The following is a 23,486-nucleotide window of genomic DNA, read 5'->3' as shown; positions in this document are numbered from 1 at the left end:
AAGTATTTGTTCAAGACTGTGAGAAATTCATCCAGTCTTCAATCTACACAGATCAAAGATAATTGTTTCCACTCACATTTACGTTGTCTTTGGGTCCATCCCAAAGGCTGTACAGAACTCTACTGCCTGTGTCTTGGAAGTTCTCCAGGCTAGAATAAGCTCACTAGAGTCACATCAGCCGTCAGTAGATAAGAACATGGTAATGCGTGTGGGAATCAGTCGAAATGAATAATGAGAACTTTTAGAAAACAAAACAACAAGTGCATTTGAGAAGTTAAATATTAAATGTCTGCCTTGAATTTCAATAATTTGCCTCATACTGTGAATGCTTCTTTGTAATATTGCTAATTGGCATATGTAAAATGATTGCAAACTACTTCAGCAGCCAATTATAATTGTAGGCAATTGTAACAAACTTCATGGCTACAAAGACAATCAGCTATAAGCATTTTGTTCCAAATATGAGAGCTGTTGATTGAGTTAAGTGTCTCTATATTTTCGCTCATAATTTCAATTTTTTTGAAAAATGTAGCAATTACTGACAACTAGTTTCAGGCAGTTCTTTCTTTCGGGAGACGATAAATACAAAGTTCTGTCATGAAACTCTAGATGGCGCAGGCTAATAAGTTCTTTAAAGGTCCTGTTTTTCGTGTTTTTTTTAAAGCTTTGATTGTGTTTACAGTGTGCAATATAACATGTGTTCATGCTTCATGTGTAAAAAAACACAGTATTTTTCACACAATTTACTTATCTGTATACTGCTGTTTTCACTGTCCTCAAAACGGCCTGAGAATTTCCTCGTTCTATGAAGTCCCTCCTTCAGAAATACGTAACGAGTTCTGATTGTGCCAGCGGTTCCCGTGTTGTGATTCAGCAGCTTACACACGTTGCCCGGAAAGGTCACGCCTCTTTCCATAACGGGGAGATGCATGTGCTCTAACTACAGCCCCTGAAGGCCAAACAAAGGTGATTTGACTCCGGGATGAAAATAACAGCGTCTGAACGACATGGCGACAAACGCAACCGAACAGAACGCAACACTTCCTCTTCTCCACGAGGGAGCAACAAGACCACGCCCCCTTTTGCACGTATTCTTGTGGGCGGAGGTTAGTCGACAAACTGCTCTACTGACGTAATTAAAGCAGGGAGTACAGGGATGTAGTCCAAACCGGCCGTTCGCTGTAGGCTTTGAAAGGGAACTTCTGTCAAATAAAATATCTCGCTTGGCATTGAACTTTGAGCTTTATAATTTTACAGGCATTATTTATGCTCTAACAGCAACATTACACACTAACTAAAGTTTGAAAAATGGGATCACGAAGAACAGGACCTTTAACTACCTGCTTACAATCACATCGTCATCTTTAGGACACAGCTGATTGGTTTCTGCTGTATCAGTAGCCAATGAGCTTGCGTGCTCAACCTTCAAATACTCGGGTAGCATTTGCTTTAGCAGTGCAGCGCGCTTTCAGAAACGCTCCACCTTCCCCAGCTCCACCTGTATAGATCTGCCACAGGTAGTTCATGTTGGCTCTATTGTACAGCATCAGCATGTCTTACTTACTCACAGCTGTGTGTTGTGTATGTATTGGCAGTGACAATAAAAGCAGCAGCAGTTTAGCAGATCTATTCTCTCAAGACCAATTATATCAACATTGTCATACCCATTACCATGCCAAACACTCAGAGTTGTTCCATTTATCGTTCACTTTGATCTTTGAAAGTTTGCAGCCCTTTTACATTCACAAACAGCTACATTACACACTACATGAAAGGTATTATCTGAAAAAGCATAATAGGTGCACTTTATATTCTCTATTATGTGAGGAAAACCTTAAAACCCATTAAAAAAAAAAACTTTTCTATGAGTTTACTTAAGATTATAAAGTTAACTGTTTTTTGCAGTTTGCTGTAAGTAGGAGTATGGCTGCAGTTTGAGTACTTTAAATGCCTGAGTCCTGATGAGAGATATATGAGATATTTTCATTAGGCAGCTGCAGTTAGATGTATCCGGCACTGCAGTGTGTCTTCTGTGTCGTCAGCCACACCCCTCTCACATCATGGGAATGTAATCTAGGGGTCAACTCTGAACTCATCTCATCTCATTTCATCTCCTCTCCTTTCTTCCAGACTACTGATTTATTTGAAATGATTGAGAAATTGCAGGTAATGTGTTTTTTTTTTTACGTTTCTCATTTTTCCTCCCCTCTGCCTTTCATCTTTGATGTAGATACTTTCCATGAACCCCTGAATCAGCTGTCTTAACTGTCTACATAGTAGCACTTGCATGTATTTTGATGTAGTTGAAGGTCATCCCTGAAAATTATGAAGACATTTATTCATTATAACCAAAAGGACAGTCATTTACCCAACTAGCGCTAGACTAACACTATACTGTATCTTAAGCTCGTTGTTCATGTGCATGTGGAAACATTTGTTGTTGCAAACAACATTGCTCATATACATAACTATGAAAAATATGTGATTTCTGTTCATGTAAAAGTATAATTCTATACAAATATATAATAAAAAATATAACCCTTTTTTGACACAATTAATTATTTTGTTTTGTTTTATGGGGCAAGTAAAAGTCGTATTTATTATAAATATATTACAAAAAAATATATATTTATTGTTGGGCCCTGATTATCACAGTCTGGCAGTTGCCAAATCTATAATAAGAACATGATTTGACTTTGAGGAGAACAAGTCCCTATCTACGGTGCTCAAATACAAGATCCTGCTGTTGAGTACACAGAGACATATTGATCTTGGTCATTTGATATTACTTTTGTTATCTCTAATTTAGGACAGACAGATTCTATTCAGAAACTATAATAAGTGCACCTTAATGTTTCAGAGAATTACATGACATTGAAATTGGATCTGATTTACTGTTGGGTTGCTGCTGGAGGACATAAAACAGTAAATGAGAAGCTCAGCTAGATGTACAGGATGTTTTAAACGACAAATGTGTTGGTATGTATATCACAGTTGGTCTGCCATAAAGATCACTTGCTGAAATTCGTCATCAAATAGATCAGACATTCAATCCCTGTTGCATCTCAGTGCAGCATTTCAAAACTACAGTAGTTATCAGTAGATTCATATTCAGCCCATCTGAACTGTAGGCTTCACTCTTTTGAGCTACTGAGAGGGTTTCTTTTTTGATCTTCAGCATTTTAGTTGAAGAAGTGGACAAATTATCTGATATTAGCAACTTCAGGATGTTATATTTTGTATGGCTGTAAATATCCTTGTAAATATTTTAATGTCTTTTCCCTGCTCTCTCACAATCTTGCTTTGATCTTGTGTTCCACTTACTGCCATATTCATAAAACCTGATTAAAGAGACAGTTCAAAAAACAGTTCATTGTCTAAGACTGATCTGAAGGCTTTTTCTGTCTTTCAGTTTATCTACCTAAAGTAATGTGCTCTTTTTTAATAGTTTAAATGCATGTGAACTTTGTTTTAAAAAGATTTTATGGTCTTTCATAATCTTTTTTATGAATGTCCCATTATGCTGTTTAACTTTTTTCATGCATTCTTTCCCCTGGCGATGCCTTTTTTATCCTTGCACTGATGTTTAATCTTGTGTGACTAATTTTAGCCTCTTTTTTTATTCATTTCATGTTTTCTTGTAAATCATACTTTTAATGTGAAATAATTTCTTAAAATGCAATGTTTTTTTATATTTAGAATATATATACCCTCTTTAACTACAAATACTAATAATTACAATTGTTCCACTAATTCCTGCTCATATAAGCTTAATTTGCATATCAATTTGGTTTGTTTACATTTAAAAATGAAAATTTAATGAAAATTAATTATTATATTAATTTAAATACTCCATGTTTTGTGCCAAAATATCATGCATAAAAGTGCATTGCTTTTAGGAATGATATTTCCATTGTGTCATTCGCAAGATGTATATTCCTGTAATTTATAAACTGATATTTCCTTTTCTTTTTTTAAAGGGATAAAGGTGTAATCAAATTCCTCTTCCTCAGTATCTAACCAGTGTTATTTTTGCTTTCACACGTGAGTTGACAGGGCTGCTATAGGGCTGACAGATTCTCTCTTTTTATCTTTCAGAGCAACAGAATGGACGAGCAACGATGCACTCTACCTCCTCCTCTCAAAGTACGTTCACCTCACTGGCTCCCTTTTGTCCCTGTACACACGCACACTCACAATAATACAAAACACGTATTGTCTGAGGGCCACTGGCTGCTGTTTTATCTGCGGGCAGACGGCTTCAAATAGAAGAGCTGGTTATCAGTCAAGCTGGTGCATCTAGTTTTCAAAGACATCCGTAGCCCACTTTCCCTTGCACTAATGGAACTGCAATCAAATAAGATTAGCTGGTGCTGAGCAATATTCTCTGGCCTGAGGCCTCAGTGCCTGTAAAGAATCAAAACGATTGCACCATGTACAGTTGGTGAGTTCTCTTAAATAAACCAGCAGATGAGCAAGCAGTGTTTTTTTTTTGTCATTTGAGTTTGCAAAAGGTCTGTTGCAGCCAAATGAATCCACTGCATAATTAATGTTTTGATCATCATGTTGTTACAGACTGAGGAAGACTACATCCCTTACCCCAGCGTCCATGAGGTAAACCAGTTCAAAATAAAGAGCTGACACAAATTGTTATTGCAATCGATATCTCAGTGGAATTTATTGTGTGCTTGTTTACCGGCCGTCAATGTAATTGTTTTTCTTTGCTGTCTCTGTCAGGTTCTTGGCAGAAAGAGTCCATTTCCCTTGATTCTGCTGCCTCAGTTTGGGGGTTATTGGATTGAAGGGACTAATCACGAGCTGAGCAATGGGATTGACCCGGAGCAGCTCCTGTCTCCCACCTCACGTTTCAAACTGGAGTGCAACACGACAGCTAAGATCTACAGGAAACATTTTCTGGGCAAAGTAAGGATTTGCTTAAAGTAAAATTCACCCTAAAGTGATTAATAATGTCATAATTTACTTACATCAGGTCATTAAAAAACTGAATGACTTTCTTTCTTCCGTGGAACACAAAACGTGAATTTCCTGATTTAAAAAAATGCAAAAAATGTCACCGTCATAAAAGGAGACACATGCATTTCCATATGCACTATATGTCTAGGGCACCATATTTATATATCTGTCCTAGCTCTACTTTACATGTTTTTGAGGGTGTGTTCACACTTGTCAGTTTTGGTTTGATTAAAAGAAACTCTAGTGCGATTGCTCTGTTAGTGTGGTTCATCTGAATAAATGTGAATGCTGCCATCCGAAGGCTGGTGTGCACCAAACAAACAGAACGAGACCCACCTTTTCAAGGGGTCTTGGTCCGATTCCAAACAAACTTTGGTGTGGTTCGACTTTAATATGAATGCAAAATGAACCAAAGGCATTTACAAGTTCTTGGTAAAAATACCATCATATGTACGCACATACAACGAGCGCATTTAGCCCGGAAAACGGCATTGTTTTGGATGTTCCGTTGCAAAATATACGTCATTAAAGCTATTTTTTGTTTTAAAAATGACAGTGTGAAAGCTAAGCAAAAAAAATCGTTTTCTTTTTATGGTCCAAACTAAAAGAAATCAAGAAAACTGAACACCATGTTTGAACACCATGAGAGTTAGAAAAGTACCAATTTCCAATTCACAGACAAGCTATTTTTTGAGTCAGATCTTGTCAGTTAATCAGTTAATCCAGTTCACAAAAATTATCTGAATGATTAATTCACAAATCAGACTGTTTAAGTTCTCGAAGACCACGACAATCCACTGGAAGTCATGATTATTAGTGAAATAACAACTTACTGTTTATCAGTAACATGAATCGTATGACTTTAGAAGACTTGTATAGCCCACCAAATCAGTGGAAAAAATGCACGGAAAAAGCTAAACATTCAGAATAGAACCACTTTCATCTATCATTCGAATACATTTCAGTGATATAATTGTTAACAAATGTAACCTAATTACATAGACCAATGTGACACTGCAGCAGCCAGACATAATGAAGATTTATTAGGCTTTAGCTTCAATGGGCTTAATGTATTCATATCTAATATCCTTTATAAATTAGACTAATGTGCATAAAGAAGTGGTCGGTTAGCCCTTAGGTCTGTGGGGGAGTGTTGGGACTAAAAACTGAGATGAGTTTGCAAGTGTGAAGATGAATGAACGCTCACAGCTTCGCCTTCTGCCCTTTCATTAGGAACACTTTGATTATTATACAGTGGACAGTGCCCTGGGCCACCTGGTGTTCTCCATGAAATATGATGTAATCGGGGACCAAGAGCATCTCCGTCTCATGCTCAGGTGTGACCTTTTGCTTTCCTCTTTTTTGTTCTCTATCCATTCTAGATTGCTTCTTCCGTCCTTCAAATCACTCATTTATCTCCTGGCCTCATGTCCTGCCAAATGTCTTTATCATTTATTTTAAATGTCATTTGTGGATGAGGGTGGCTAATGAAGGGCTTAGTATCTGTCTCAATTCCACTACTTTGTTTTGAACTTTGGCTTTTACAGTGGACATTAAACTGAGCGCACTGATATCTATTCCTTGACAACAACTGTGAACGTTTCCTGGGACCCACAATAAAACCTCTTTTCTCGCAGATTAAACAGGCCAAATGTACACGCCACCCTCATTTCCGCATTAGGCACCAGATGGACAATATAGGCCAATGTGTGTGGGTGGAGGGAAGACAGCAGGATGTTCTTGTTATCAAATCCATGCGACACATTTAATGATGCCACAATGACACTGAACTGAAGTTTGGAGCTGTTAATAAGTGTTTCCTTGCTTTGTAAACCTCGCAAAATTATGCTATATTTTTTATGCCTAATACAAGAACAAACTGTTTGTCAATGGGTTAAGAAATATATTTAATGAATAACTTGCTTTTCAAATAAATTAAATGTCTTTTTATATTAAAATGTTGCTATTTATGCCTAATATAATAATAAACTATTTTTCAGTGTGGTAAGAAAAGTACATTTGCATTTACATATATATCTCATATCTCATGTCTTTTTTTTTTACAGAACTAAAATGAAAACGTATCACGACGTGATTCCAATATCTTGTCTGACCGAATTCCCCAACATTGTCCAGATGGCCAAGGTGAGAGTGAATCATGCGAGGAGGGGGTGAAGGGGTCAGCACTATTGTTTTCAGGCCCTCCAATTCATCACACTTCTCTCTGAGTGACATGACGGATTGTCTCACTCCCCCATGAGTCTGTTCTATCCCGCCTGGACAGATGACCATAGTGTTGCATCACTTGTGCAAGATCAAATGAGAAATGTGGCGAATCAATATGTGCTTTCTCTTTTCTTTATTATCAGCTCGTCTGTGAAGAGGTGAACGTGGACAGATTTTTCCCGGTGCTTTACCCAAAGGTATGCAACCATACTTCTTTGCATGACCCACCTGCACCATAGTGATAAGCTTTATACACCAATGCATGATCCCGGATCAATTGTCCTGGTTAATTAAAGTGTGGCACTGGGATTTACGCTACTTTCAGCAGGAGTGTTGCTCTGCGTCTCTCAAGGGTTTGCTGTGTTGACAGAGCGGTACTTAAAGGACACTTATCATGCTATTTAAATCATCTACCCCTCCCGCAGGCCTCCAGGCTCATTGTCACTTTCGATGAACACGTCATAAGCAACAACTTCAAGTTTGGAGTCATTTATCAGAAGTTTGGACAGGTAAGTCGCATGGGGAGCCTTATCTCCGTTAGCTTCTTCATAACCGATCTCCTGTCATTTAACAGATGCACACGCCATCATAATTCATCTTTATTTAGAACACCACCTTTGACAATCGATATTTCGAAACAAACAGCTAAAAAAGCAGTCCTTCCTCCTCTCAACCTCACAATGTCTCCTCTGCTTAGACAACAATCAAACCATTGTCTTCATTTATCTAGTATTAAAATCATTAGGCTATTGTTCCCAGAGAAGAGCTTTGATTACATTAAGATAGTGCTTAACCTTTAAGGCCGCAGAGAGGACCCGAGTGGGAGCGAGAGGTACCTAAAAGGTTCTTCGAGAAGGCTTGCCAGCAACACCCTTAGCGTATGACAGCGGAGGCCTGAACAGCCTCTTCATCTCATGGATCGATGTGTTTACATACTCAACCTTTCCAGTGTGTGCAGCAAGAACACCAAGGCCTTTGATGGGACGTGCTCATGAAACGCACCTTTTGGATCAGTCCTCAAATCTTGCGCTCTAAATGAGAGACTATGTTTATTCAGAGGAACAATTAGCATTTTCATCAAGATAATTGACTCAGCAATTTAGGTTTGCTTTTGTCCTCATCAAGATGTTCTTGCTTTTTGGTTTGTGGGTTCGTTTCAGTTGGGTTTTGTTGAATGTCAGGCTTTGTGCTGTAACAGTATGTGGTCTTGCTATTGGGATTTGTGATATCTGAAATCCTGAATTTCTTTGTCATTTTGTTCTATAATTGAAGTAATGATAATGCATGAAGCTTCTTTGTTGCGTAGACCTCGACAGAACCGGGTTACTGGGACTACTGCCAAGGGCACTTAAGTACGAATGTTTGCTTGAAACTTATCAGTATTTTATGTTTTTATCTCCATAGACTTCAGAGGAGGAGTTGTTTGGGAATAACGAGGAGAGTCCTGCTTTAGTGGAGTTTTTAGAGTTTCTGGGACAGAAAATCGAGCTCCATGACTTCAAAGGGTAACACTTATAAACAGAACGCTCTTACTCTCTCTCAGTACGGCACAAGCGAGATGTAGACGCACTAGATGAAATGTTTAACTGCATGCATGAATTAAAATAGAAGCTTTAGATGTTGGAGTTTTAAAAGTGCCCATCTGAGGCGAGATTTCACCAAGAATGAATTACACTTGCTTATAGCGTTGTTTATTTACACTTGTTGCGTTTTTTGATCCCCCAAATCACACAAAATATGTGCCTACAATTTACAGTGTTTATGCTTTAAAAAATTAAAGGGACTTTTTCTGCCCATTTAATGCCCGATTAAACTGGATTACTGAAAATAATTGAAATAAAAAAATAAGATATAAATATTAAAAGAAAAATTTGAATTAAAATGAATTATGAAAATGAATCAACTAACTGAATTAAAATAAGTGTAAGATCTGGAAAGAAATACTAAAACAACAATGTAAAGAACTAAATAAAATAATGCATGTATAATATTAATAAATTAATATTAATTTATTAACAATTATTATTTATTAATTTAAAATAATATCCAAATCACTCATGTTTAAATGGTAAAAATTGTCTAATTTAATTTAATGTTTAAATTTTAGATGTCTGATTTAATTTAATGTTTAATGACCTTTTGCTTTTTTTTTTTAAATGAATAAACGAGTGTCTATTCACACCAAGTGCAAATAGCGTGCCTTGTTGGCAAGTGCTATTCGCACTAGCTCCGCCTAACAATGCCTGGTTGGGCCAAACAAGATTTAAAAAAGTGTTTGGATTTCAACGTCTTTGGTGGCACAATCAGTAAAGTGTATGGCTAATGGATCTTGATTTTCCTTGGAGTTTTTTCTTATCTCTTTTCTCCTCATAAATCACACCAGAAATGCATTTACTTTCAATAAAAATTAAGAAAATGTTCTAAATGTGGAAATAAAGTGCCTAACGTAATGTTTAATAATAATAAAAGCATTTATTGGGTAGGGTTAGGGGTAGGTGTAGCGAGGGCTTTTATTGTCCCATTAAGGCGGCATCCATTTAATAATTTTAATAAATATAATCCTGTTATTATTACATCTTGTTAATGTACAACAACACTGAGGTGCAAATAGTATGTATCTGTCAAAATAAAGTAGAAATTACATGTAATTACTATTTACACATATTGCAAAGAACTACTACTTTTACATGGTGTAAATAGAATATATCAACTTAGTATGCTATTTCACTTAGTAAATAGTATCTACAGCTATTTGCACTTAGTGTAAATATCATCTTACGCTAAGAAAATATGTTATTTTCACTTAGTGTAAATAGAATCTAGTTGTTATTAACACTTGGTGTAAATAGCATCTATCGCTATTTGCACTTAGTGTAAATAGCAATTATCATTAAGAAAATATGTTATTTTCCCTTAGTGTAAATAGAATCTAGTTGCTGTTAACACTTGGTGTAAGCATCTTTCGCTATTTGCACTTAGTGTAAATAGCAATTATCATTAAGAAAATATGTTATTTTCTCTTAGTGTCACTTAGTCCTCCATATATTGCCATAAAATACCATTTAGTGAGTTCATCCATGAGTGTTCTTTTGTTCTTTTTCATCCATGCTACGATACAATTCATGTCTGTCTGCAAACCCTCTATATATGTTTTCTTCAACTAGATTTCGTGGAGGGTTGGACGTGACACATGGACAGACAGGCTCTGAGTCGGTATACCACAATTTCCACAACAAGGAGATCATGTTCCATGTGTCAACTAAGCTGCCTTACACAGAGGGTGATACACAGCAGGTACTCACGATTGCACCATGCTGTGGGTTCACTCATATCACATGTGCTTTCCTTGTTATTGAAACCTTTAATCATTAGTATGACATAATATAATCAGTTGTTCCTGATGAGCCGTCTCTGTAGATGCAATTCTAATGTAAAAAATAAATAAAAAAGCCATCTAGATTAACAGGAGGATTGATATCAGATTCCTTAGCACTGGGACAGATGCTGTTTCCTGCAGCCATACGCTGCTGATGTGCTGGCAGATGATTGTTGACTCACAAAGTGACCTTTATTCAGCACCTTCACTGGCAGTGCTGCGCCCTCAGAGGAAGAGTGTTTTTAGAGCTCACTCCTCAGGGAATCTTCTACATTTAGAACACATGAACCAAGCTCCTCTCTCTCTAGCTGTCATGTGTGCACACTCAGCAGTGATTGGAGGTTGACAGCAGATCAAGTCTGTGTACCGATGTCCATGTTTAAATGAGCAGCAATAACCTCTGTGTTTGTCCTTGCCAGCCATCTGTTGTGACATGTTGTGAAAAACAACTTCAGCACATGGCATCATTGACACATAAATTGAACCTTCAAAATGAATCGAATTTATCATCAGAAATCAGATAGAACTCATTGGCATGTGGTTTCATATACCGCATAAAATGTTTGGACTGGCTCATTTCATTACTAAGCATTAAAGTATGAAATGTTGAGCTACATTGTCAATATATTCATGTATAAAATATGCAGAGGCTATGCACAATGTAGCACATATTTGATTGCCTTATTGATTTTATAACTTGATTTTATTAAAACAAATTTAGTATGTGCTATTATTCTTTAAAAGTACACACTACTGTTCAAAAGTGGGTCAGCATGACTTTTTTCAAAGATTATTATTATTTTTGCAAAAACACACAAGTTACTGTAAAGACATTTATATTCTATTTCAAATTAATTCTGTCCTTTTGAACTTTCTATTGATCAAAGAATCCTTTATAAAATGTATCATGGTTTTCACTGTTTTTAACATTGATTATAATATGTTTCTTGAACGTCTGAAGGATCATGTGACACTGAGGACTGGAGTAATGACTGCTGAAAATTCATCTTTGTCATCACAGGAATAAATTGCATTTTAAAATATCTTAAAATTGAATGTAATAATGTAGTAATATTTCATAATATTACTTTTTAACTGTAGTGTAGATTCATTAAACTGTTAGCCTTTATAAACCTATGGTGAATAGGTGTTTTGCATCATACATTATTATATTGTGTATTTTAACAGACTGTAACGCTGTATTAACCAATCAGCATCCAGGACCCGTTTTTTAATTATTCTTTGACTTAAAAGCTGCTAATCCATTCTAAATTTTCCAAATGAAATCTCACTCTAACAGCTGTTTAGTATATGAGTTTGCATACAGGCTGAAAGTGCAGTTACATGAGGAGATTTTAAATGAAGGATTATGAAAATAAACTCTCTTGTGTTCTATTATTACAGCTACAGAGGAAGAGGCATATAGGGAATGACATTGTGGCCATCGTGTTTCAAGAGGAGAGCACTCCATTTGTGCCAGACATGATTGCCTCCAACTTCCTGCATGCCTATGTAGTGGTGCAAGTGGAAAATGCCTGTTCTGACAACGTCCTCTACAAGGTACTGTACATCATCACAGTTTTACTGCAATCTAGCGCTTCTGTAACACTTCTCTGTGAGTCAGCAAATGATACACATACGTATTTGTCATTCTCCAGGTTTCGGTAACCGCGCGAGATGATGTCCCCTTCTTCGGACCACCCCTCCCCAACCCAGCCATTTTTAAGAAAGTGAGTTGAAACGAATATTTTACTTTGATTAATAGAATGTTTTAAAATAAAAACTTTATTTGAAATACAAAGTTATGAAACTCTAGATGGCGCAGGCTGATAGGTCCTTAACTCAAACTGCTTGCAATTACATCATTCTCTATCGGCCACAGCTAATTGGTTCCTGCTGTATCAGTAGCCAATGATCTTACATGCTCAAGCTTCAAATACTTGATTAGCATTTGCCTTAGCAGTGCAGCGCAGTTTCAAAAAACCCTCCACCTTCCCCAGCTCCACCTGTATAGATCTGTTACAGGTAATTCATATACGCTATATTGTACAGCAGTAGTAAATACCGTACTTTCCCTGAAGTAACAGAAGCAATAACAGCAGCAGTGTAGCAGATCTATCCCGCCAAGACCAAATATATCAACATTGTCATACCCATTATCAAATATATATTGTCTTAATTGTCACCTTTGAACAATGTAATGCATCCTTTCCGAATATAATAATAAAATAAAGAAACTGACCCCAAATGTAATGAAAACAAAAACTCAAAAGTCTTTCTCTCATTTGTTCTCCTCCTACACCTTTCTGCCTCTCGCAGGGTCCAGACTTTCATGAATTCTTGCTTACCAAGCTGATCAATGCCGAATACGCTTGTTACAAAGCTGAAAAATTTGCCAAATTAGAGGTGAGTGACTGTAAGATGTCAGAAAGATGTTTGCCAAGAAAGTCATGTTTCTGGGTCGAAATCTTTTGTTGATCCTGGAACAATAATTCTGTCCAAAGACATAGTTCTAACCCTATCCCAACCCCTAAACCTAACCATACCCAATTATCCCTAAAATCAGAGGGAAATGATAGGTGAATAAGAATGGTGTTGAAGCCACTAACCCTTTTTGTAAGCCTAAACTTGACATTAACTGAAATGGTTACACCAAGCTTATGGGTTCAATTCCCAGGGAAATGAGATGTATTGATAAAATGTATACCTTGAATGTCATTTAAGATATTTGCGGCTAACAAATGAATACTGCCTCTTCTAACATTCATTTACTATTTTTATTCAAATACAATAACCCGTTTTTGTCACCAGGAGCGTACCCGGTCTGCCCTGCTGGAGACGCTGTACGAGGAGCTGCACATCAACAGTCAGACCATGATGGGGTTGGGAGGAGAGGAGGACAAACTGGAGAATGGAGGAGGAGGGGGAGGGGGCTTCTTTGAGTCTTTCAAGGTAATCCACGAGGACACCGGGCTCTGGAGGTCTCTGTGAGGGCACTTACATCCAGAATAGAGGAGGAGGGGGATGTTTGTGAAACATTACTGTGGCTTGTGTGTGAATGGTGGACGTGGTGCATTCTGGTTGTTTTACAGTCATGTTAGCACTCATGAATCTTTTAATGATGTGAGATGAGTCGTCCGTTCAGAGTGTCTTTTTTGTTCTTGATGCTGTTGTTCTCAACGAATGGTAGCATATTCTTTCTCTCTTGGGATCTAGACTGTGCCGTCCTTATGACTCCAGCTGCCAAGTGATGTAACCGATGCTTCCTAAATTAAACCACTCATTACCATAATTTACACTAATTAGTCATATTAGCACATTGTCGAGCATAGATACACTCATGAGAATTATCTCGTGCGCTACACTATTTTGCTCCCTAAAATACTTTGCAAATTAATCAGTAGTACATGATTAATTATATGCGACATATCGTACACAAATATTTCCCTGTAATATGCAGAATTATTCCTGATGAGTATATAGCAGTGTTATTTTAATATTGTTGAGATACTATTATAGTTTTTTTATATGTGTGTATATATATATATATATATATATATATATATATATATATATATATAAATATATAGTGTTTTAATTATGATTAAAGTTTTATACATTTTGTCGTGTTTTTTTATTTATTATTATTATTTTAATATGTCTGTATAGTTTTGTACTGTTTTATTTCAGTTTTAGTTTTAGTACATCAAATTAAATGAAAAAGAGAAATGTTGATTAAATTTCAGTTAACATTTATTTTATTTAAAGTAACAAAAAATGTTTTTTTATGGATTTAGTTACCTATAATACCCTGGCATTTAGTTAGTTATAAGTAGACAGAATTTTCCATGCCCACAATTCAAAACAGCCTATAATTGATTATAGACAGACTATTCACATGTGCTTGACAGCCGGGTTTATAATTGAATGTGTCCAGTGGTGTTCACGCATTGATCGTGGTTATCCAGACATAAAAATCAATCAGACTTCTCATAAATCATTTTCATTATCTCTCTTTTAACCTATTTTATTTGCTTCCACAACCACTTATTCACACAGTTTTCTTCAGCAGCTCTCTGTAGCCAAACTCATTAGCATAAAGGATGTTCTCCTCTTCTGTGATTGTGGCATTCTGGGAGTTTTCCCTTGAAATCGGGCAGCACTTTAGCAGGTGATGTTTAATCAATATCCATTAACACTCTCAGGCAGTTCTGCCCTCTAATGGTTGCTAGCTTCAGTAGCTCTCAGCCATTCTCTCTCAATGACTTCCTGTGCCCAGGCTTCATATCAGCCGTTCTCCCTCTGGCCATGCTTTTTCTTTAAGGACAAAACTGCACTCTCTCCTCACCTGTGGTTCACTCAGGTGTTGCTTGAGTCGTTTTAGCAACTTGATTCATTGGCTTCAGACCCACTCCATTGGCCCACCCTGACCTGCCGCTGCTCACTGTGTCTCCTCCTCATCTCTCCCTGTGCTGTAGCGGGTGATCCGCAGCAGGAGCCAGTCTCTGGACACCATGGGCCTCAATATCAGGAAGTACACAGTCTCCAATAGTCACAGCGGCAGTTTCACCCACAACAACATCAACCACCACTCACCAGAGACCCCCAAAACCCCTGGGATAGTAAGTAACCCCCCTTACGGCTTCCCAATGGGCCAAACTATGCTAGTCCCCTCACTACCCTCCACTATGAGGTAAAAACCCAGTCCTTACTACACTGAAACTTAAGCACACGCAGAGATGTTCAGAGTTGGCAAACTAAGGGCAAACAACACACCGAAGGCGAAATATTTAATGATTAATCAACAAACCTCAACTTATTAACTCCCCTGAACATTTTTTCCCCTCATTTCCATCATGCTTTTTGTCTGTCATCTCTGCAGCCACTGGACTTTTTCACTAATTACAGTTGAGTTTACCTCAGGAATGTTTCTTGAAAGGATCACTTGAATTCACTGGCCTTGCTCATGTTCGCTGCTCTAGCAATAGTCAATATTTCCTGAGTAAAAGGGTCAATGACATTATTTTATTCAAAAGTACATTTAAAAAGCCATTCAGTGACTTCAATACACCCCTTTTATGATGAGCATATTTTTTAATCCCTGTATTAAAAATAATTTTGATATATATCTTTATATATTTAAAAATGTCAGGGTGATATAATCGTCCTGATAATTTCTTCGTAATGGAGGAAAAAGCCTTAAAGGATTAGTTCACTTTCAAATAAACTTTTTATTATAATTTACTCACCCCCTTGTCATCCAAGATATCCATGTCTTTCTGTCTTCAGTCGAAAAGAAATGAAGATTTTTGATGAAAAGATTTCAGGATATTTCTCCATTCAAACGGTACCAGACGATCAATAAGGGTCTTATCTAGTGAAACGATCGGTCATTTTTTTAAAAATAAACAAAGTTGAAGTTTTATAAGCACAAATGCTCGCCGTGCTCTGTTCAGTGACTCGCGCTCGTGACGTCACGTAAAACACAATTACGTTGAAAAGGTCACGCTAGACGCAGGCGGAAGTACAGAGTCAGTGTTTACAAATGAGCGGAAGGAGGACCGTATCCACATATTCAAACGTCTTTGTGCCTGCGTCTAGCGTGACCTTTTCAACGTAATTGCGTTTTACGTAACGCCACGAGTGCGCATCAATGAACAGAGCAAGTTGCTTTTGTAGTACTATGATGTCATACTGATGATGTCATAGTGTAACACGAACAAGACTTCACAATGGGCCTTGTTCATGAAACCGAGCACATTTTGAGTAATTTGTGTGTAAAATGTCTTTGTCTACCACAGATTCAGTAGTTTAATGTGTGTATTTTAAAGAATTCCAAACATTCGCAAATAGGGCGCGCATGTACGCTCATTCCTAATTAGCATAATCCCCGCCCCTGAGTTAATTCTGAGTAATTTGTGTGTAAAATGGAGCTTTACGAAAACTCTCCTCCAGATTCACAAACGCTTTGTCTACCACAGATTCAGTAGTTTAATGTGTGTATTTTAAAGAATTCCAAACATTCGCAAATAGGGCGCGCGTGCATGCTCATTCCTAATTAGCATAATCCCCGCCCCTGAGTTACAACTGCAAATGACGTGTCCAGGAACGCTGTGTAATCTGCTGGACTTCTTTCTCAGGTTTGGCTCCAGTATTTTGCATAAATACTAAGTCGCATTTTGCATAAGTCGCATTGCGGCATGTGTATGATAGGGCCCATAATGTCAAAAGATCATGGAAAATCATGACCCCTTTAAAAAAAAAATTGCTATTCATATATTTAGCCTTTTATAAAAATGGTAAACACTAACACAAAAATATATTTTTACCAAAACTGCTTGATAAAAATTTAAAATATTTATTTAGATAGGAGCCCAGAAGACCTTCATGACTGTGTGTCAAAATAAAAATCTCTTAAAATGCCAGATAAGGTTTCAAAATGTGGTGACTTTTTAATTATAATAATAATAATAATGATTGGATCACATGACATTTTTTCAAGTCATTAAATTGTTACTTTTAAAAACTATAACAGTTTTTCAAATCTATCATGAAAACATTTCTGAGAACTTGGCACATATGTTTTAAACTAGTATAAATATGCTGTATAAATATGTCATTGACCCAAAAGCATGTTACATGAGAAGACTGTTACTCATTTAACCCCTCTGTCATCCCCGGAGTTGCGTGTGTGTTATGGTGAAGATGAGATCTTCTGAGAGGTGCATGACTTAAGCGGTCTTGAATTCGTTGCATGTTGCTCATGAGGGAATGAAATACTGTCAGATAGTCTACAAGGGGTCATGTGAGATGGTATTTTTTTTTGTTATATTCCTTCCAGTGTCTCTCAGGAGTGAATATTATCTGATCTAGAAGTAGGATAAGGTGGCCTGCCGACAATGTTAGTATAAATATGGTTGTGAATGTTTTGACCTTACCACATCCTCCACAGGATCACAGGATCAGCCGCACATCAGCACCACATAGGGACCTGCAGAGAGAATTACACACACACACACACACACATATATATATATATATATATATATATATATATATATATATATATATATATATATATATGTGTGTGTGTGTGTGTGTGTATGTGTATGTGTATGTGTCTGTGTTGAATGGATTCTACTGTGCTGATATTTTAATATGCAGGTGTGATGTCGGTAAGTATAGTGTTCGCACAGCGCAAGTGCAGAGACGATGTCCTCTGGCCAGCCAGCTCTTGCTCCATCAAGCGCAGTTGCTCTTATGGTGCTGCTCCTTGCCCTGGGGACTATCACACACTGAGAGCCATGCTAAGTCATGCCAGTGCCCCTCGTGAGCAAAACTCATATGAGTCCAGTGAAATCCCACTTTCCCAGAGGGACTCATGCTGGAACAGACTTCAGAGTTACTGAGCCATGCCTCTGTCACAGTTAATGTTTCTGTTATTTATAGCACTATCATATGCCATGTCAGTCAAATGGACTTTCTGACCTTCACAGCAGGTTACGCAATGGAGAACACAGACCAAAATGTTAGCACAAAAACAATATTTTGACTATTGGGACTTCAATCCCAAAGCTTAGAGGTGAAAATTAGAAATTGCATATAGTGACTCATCCCCCTATGGTGATTATGTCTTAACAACCCAGGGCCATCGATGACGGGGCCCCACTACTCCTTGTGACAGTGGTTCTCAACTTGTTTTGCTCCAGTATATTAAACATCAAGTGAAATCCCAACACGCATAGAAAAATGATCGATCATAATCAAGTAAATAAAAGCACGCTTAAAATCACACTCATACTGAAAATTGCATAAATCGACCAATATGCAAAATTAATAACATATTAATAACCATTGTGGATAGTAAAATTGACAGTGTTGTAAATTCTCTTTATTTTAATATTTATAATTTTATTTGTATTTTTGTACATTTTTATATAATTGTTTTTTTTACTTTTGTACAATTTTATTTTTGTGTAAAAAGAAACATCCTTAAAACCACAGTGAAACTGCAACGTGCATTTAATTCAACAATATGCTAAATTAATAACAACGCAACAAACTCTATAGTAAAACTGAACTGAGTTTGTAAATTATGTTTATTTTATTTATTTGTATATATATACAGCCATGGAAAAACCACATCTGGAGACCACATCTCTTAATTTTTTTCAGAGCTGTATATTATATTTTTGGTTTTTATTTATATTTTTGCTTTGTTTTCCCCTTCTAGCAATCCATTTTTGGATCATGACCCACCAGTTGAGAACCACTGATCTATGATAAAAAAAGTTTGTGAATTATTGCAAGTTTTAGCGTACCAACAGGTCCCATTAAAGAAAGCTCAGTTACAAATAACATTGCATTTATTTAACAGCATGATATACTATGATGAATTTCCTCGTCTGACTAACCTGTTCTAATAATGTTAACCTGACTAACTGTTAAACCGTGTTGAAATGTCAACTGTCCCGTTGTCTCCAATGGTGTGCTGTGTGCGACTACTTTTGCTTTCTTGTACTTCACAGGTCCCCGTACCTGCTGAGGTTCCTCCGACCCTTTTATCCTCATGTGGCTACTCTGCTTTTTACTCCCTGTTCATGGTCTCTCTAACAGATGTTTGTAGCCTACCTTGTTTGTATAACACATAACTTGCTGCATGGACTCATAATTTCTCTCGTTCTCTCTCTCTCTCTCTTTCTTTGTGGGCTCTGTGCAGTCATTGCTTGTCCCAGGCAAAAGTCCCAGTAAATATGGACGGCGTGGCAGTGCCATAGGAATAGGAACCATAGAAGAGGTTCATGTATTACTCTCACTCAATTCTCATCTGCAACATTCGTTCTCACTGCATGACCTAAACATCACTTTTACACCATACAGCTGCCGATACAGTCAACTAGATCTGTTCTCAATGCACTTGTCCTAACAATATAAAAATAGAATTATGGCACTTCATATGTCATAGGCCTGATGCCATATTTACTCAAAGACAAGTGTTTGTGGGATAGATATCCATTCCGATTTTTTTGCTCGCTCTGTTTTAATGTTTTAGTACTAAATGTTATAATTGATCAAACGAACAGTTTTTTATTGTTTCTAATTATATATTATAATTACTTCTTTTTCCTTTTAATTTATAATTTAATTTAAGTTATTTATTCCATTTGATTTAATATTTAATTTGTTGCGATAATAAATTATACCAGATACCGATAAGCTGATAATAATTTTCTATATAATCATTTTTATGGCAGTTAACCGATAAAGGTCAATATTAAAATAATTTACCATTTTGTCTAAATAATAAAAAATAGTACAATTATTTAATAAAAAAAAAACCTACAAGTACATTTAAGCATCACAAAATTATGACAAATTTATATTTTGAGATTTGCTAATTATTACATTTACGTTACTAAATTAATTATTATTAACTAATACATTATTATTTTGTAAAGGTGAACTTCATCTAATTGTAAAAGAAGAGGAAATTAGCATGCACAATTAAATATCCAATATCAGCCAATAACAATAAATAAAAATATATTTAATATCGACTGATAACTAATATGTTCATATTCATGCCTCACTATCCAGTCTTTCTAAATGCTCCATATCCTACTGTAAGCATTGTTCAATCAGAGTCATTTTGCACATTTTCATATCCATTAATGACCCATGTACATATAGACCCATCTACATTCAGCATCATTGTTTCAGTGTTTATGTTCATGGTGCAAGTCAGAGATGTCATCACAGCTCCGCTTTCAGCATCACTTCCTGTGTGTAATGCATTGCTCAGCTACGTTTTTAATGTCCAATGTCACTTCTTGTCATTTAGTATGTACTATTCGGTGTATTTCTATCCCCTCGTCTGATAATTGTACTCTTTGCGAGCTAATAGTGAAGAAACAAAAGAAAAAAGCAACAGAGACTCTTTCCGTAGCCTTTGAAGCCATTTTAGATAAAAGCCTTTTTGAAGGCCTTTCATTTGAAGTCATAAAGCAGTAGCTGTAAAATCCCAGCGCTCAGGCTTGAAGAGAACAAAGTGTCCCTAGCGAGAGCGCAGCCGTCCAGTGAAGCTCAGGAGATCCTGCTCCCATCTTTCATCTCCAAACCCTCAAGCACACACTTCACATCCACCCTGCCAGTCAAGCTACGAAACAGTGTCTTTTGTTCTCACAAAGACTGGAGCAACGCCATAGATATAAGAAATTATAGACCACAATTGCAAGTGGTATAAAATAGACCTGACCTATACAGGTTGTATTATCTTTCAAGTTTCCTTTGAGACCGCATGGTGGCCATCAGAGTGTGAAGGTGGTATCTATATGTTTGAATCCTCGGCTCACTGAACTTCTTTTTCCCCTCCCACAGTCTTTGATCATTCCTGGGAAAAGCCCAACTAGGAAAAAGTCAGGACCCTTCAACTCTCGACGTAGCAGTGCTATCGGCATTGAGAACATCCAGGAGGTCCAGGAGAAAAGGTAAGAGGATGAGGAAACCTCTGAACTTGTGGGGCTGCATTACAGTTTCAGAGTCACAGATTCCGACAGTACTGGTTTCAAGACCTAGTGACCCTTGTGCATACACCTGCTTGCAGAAGAAAGGTCTTCTGTGAAATTCATACATGCACTACCATTTAAAAGTTTGGTTTTCAAAGAAATTAATACTTTTATTCACCAAGGATGCATTCAATTGTTAATTTTGTCATCACAGGAATAAATAACATTTCATTTCAATTTATATATTTTAGTGCTGTCAAATCGATTAATCGCGATTAATCACATCCAAAATAAAAGTTTGTGTTTACATAATATATACAGTATGTGTACTGTGTATAATTATCACAATATATAAATACACACGTATGCATACACAGTATGCACACATATATTATGTAAACACTAACTTTTATTTTAGATGCGATTAATCGATTTGACAGCACTAAAAGTCATTTTAAATTCTCTAAATATTTTACAATATTACTGTTTGTATTTTTGATCAAATAAATGAAGCCTTGGTGAGCAAAAGAGACTTTCAATTATATTTTAAACAATATTACCCACCCCAAACTTTTGAATAGTAGAGTTTTTGTGTCTGTGTGTGTCTGAGAGAGAGCAGGACTCAACAAATGACTTGATGGCTTGGGCCAGTTTAATAGAGTTATTGGGCGGGTTGATGAAATTGTCAGTACTGACAGAATCATGATGTTCCAACAATCTTACATTTATTGATCATGCACATGTACTTGCAATACTTCATATTTATCTTTTTTTGAGAAAATTACATTTAATAAAAATATAGGCATAACATAAAGCGTAATATTACACTGAACTCCTTCCTTTTATGTGTGTTTATGTGTTTGGTGAAGAATTGCCGCTCTGTTGTCAGAGGACAGGACAGTGCTCTGTCTCTCTCTACCCAGCGTCACTCTCAAGAATGGGAGGCTCATCGTGGATCCCTCCAAGTATAAATGCCACCATAGAATGCCACCTCTTTAACCATAGACTAGCTGCTTACCTTACCTGGCCATAGAAATGCATCTGAAATGCTATGAATTATGGCCTTTAGCACATTGTTAAACTGGTCGCACATGCAAAATCAACATGCTAACTGATTGGTGGTCTGCTAACTTTTTTTAGCCAATCAAATGTCTGTTTTACTGATTTTGCATGAGCTGGCCTTTGTCAAAGGTGCTTTAATGATGTTGCTCTGAAGTCATGTGTTTCAGTGTAGTGATGTGAATCAGCATGTACTGTTGTATCTAACCAAACCTAATTTTTAGTAGACTGCAGTTGAGCTTGGACTCCGTCACCTCATGTTTGACTAGAGTTGCAAACATAATGCTAATGCTGCCCTCTAATGGTGAGTGTGTGTGTGTGTGTGTGTGTGTGTGTGTGTGTGTGTGTGTGTGTGTGTGTGTGTGTGTGTGTGTGTGTGTGTGTGTGTGTGTGTGTGTGTGTGTGTGTGTGTGTGTGTGTGTGTGTGTGTGTGTGTGTGTGTGTGTGTGCGTGTGCGTGTGCGCAGCAGTAGGGAGTGCTCCCCCAGCACACAGAAGACTCCTGACAGTGGCCACGCCTCCCAGGACCCCAAGTCTGAAAACTCCTCCAATCAGAGCTCTCCTGAGGCCCTTATCACTAAGAACAGGTAAAGTGAAAACCATTTACCTGATTTGTGATATGATTTGCTCACATTTATCAGTGAGGATCAGACTATGAGTTTGCCTTAAACCATATTTTTATGTCTCGGGTTGATTTCAACTTTTTGTTATATGACAAGTACAACTATTATTCTTTTTAAGAAAAAAAAAAAACTCCTTTCCATTAGCGTGAAATATAGCTGTTTGTGCATGTAAACAATCTGCAAAGTTGCAATGCAGTCCACGGGAGTTATAAATACTTTGGTACCTGAAACACCTCATTTGTAGTGCTGCCATTATTTCAGTGACTTGTCTACATCACCATGTTACACATTTGCATTTGGGCCGCCTACTGGTGGCTTTGGACCGCCTTCGAAGAACAGTTGAGTAAGTGATTTCAAAGTTGAGGAGATGCTGTTTTGGGTTTTGGGGGGTTTCTTGCTACTGCCAGGAGGACTTCCAATATTGACGCTATAGTTACCACAGATATAATCAGGGGTGCACAAAAGTGGTCAAATAAAAAAATATAAGCTTGCTGATTTTAGGTTTGAAAATGTTGAAAATTCATATTAAAAAAAAGTAAATATTAGCATTGTATTTTTATCTAATACTCTTTTTTTTATAATAGTATTATTACACTTTATATTTAGTAGTAATATTTACACAAAAAACGGTAACACACTTCACAATAAGGTTCATTAGTTAACATTAAATAACTACATTAGTTGACATGAACTAATAATGAACTGCACTTATAAAGCATTTATT

At 36.8% G+C, this 23,486-nt stretch overlaps 1 protein-coding gene across 12 annotated transcripts in view; it reads left to right on the top strand.

Annotated features, from left to right (window-relative positions):
- The window catches only part of rap1gapa (RAP1 GTPase activating protein a), a 154,109-nt gene that overhangs the window by 53,806 nt on the left and 76,817 nt on the right, over positions 1-23,486 (top strand). For 3 of the 12 annotated variants that reach the window (XM_079803463.1, XM_079803462.1, XM_079803459.1), the window contains 19 exons: positions 2,131-2,166; positions 4,099-4,146; positions 4,576-4,614; positions 4,738-4,923; positions 6,208-6,311; positions 7,041-7,119; positions 7,344-7,397; positions 7,626-7,709; positions 8,605-8,705; positions 10,365-10,494; positions 11,981-12,136; positions 12,235-12,306; positions 12,896-12,982; positions 13,388-13,528; positions 15,055-15,198; positions 19,296-19,373; positions 20,954-21,063; positions 21,951-22,046; positions 22,607-22,726. In XM_079803463.1, coding sequence (XP_079659589.1) covers positions 2,149-2,166; positions 4,099-4,146; positions 4,576-4,614; positions 4,738-4,923; positions 6,208-6,311; positions 7,041-7,119; positions 7,344-7,397; positions 7,626-7,709; positions 8,605-8,705; positions 10,365-10,494; positions 11,981-12,136; positions 12,235-12,306; positions 12,896-12,982; positions 13,388-13,528; positions 15,055-15,198; positions 19,296-19,373; positions 20,954-21,063; positions 21,951-22,046; positions 22,607-22,726 — 1,847 coding nt within the window. In that variant the 5' untranslated portion in view covers positions 2,131-2,148. The remainder of the gene's footprint in view (positions 1-2,130; positions 2,167-4,098; positions 4,147-4,575; positions 4,615-4,737; positions 4,924-6,207; positions 6,312-7,040; positions 7,120-7,343; positions 7,398-7,625; positions 7,710-8,604; positions 8,706-10,364; positions 10,495-11,980; positions 12,137-12,234; positions 12,307-12,895; positions 12,983-13,387; positions 13,529-15,054; positions 15,199-19,295; positions 19,374-20,953; positions 21,064-21,950; positions 22,047-22,606; positions 22,727-23,486) is intronic. The other 9 variants (XM_079803468.1, XM_079803466.1, XM_079803467.1 and 6 more) reach the window with 5 other exon arrangements.

This window comes from Gobio gobio, assembly GCF_949357685.1.
Source record: "Gobio gobio genome assembly, chromosome: 21".
Classification (NCBI taxonomy): Eukaryota; Metazoa; Chordata; class Actinopteri; order Cypriniformes; family Gobionidae; genus Gobio; species Gobio gobio.
Note: the sequence above shows the minus strand (reverse complement) of the source record. Positions and strands in the feature narration are given on the sequence as shown.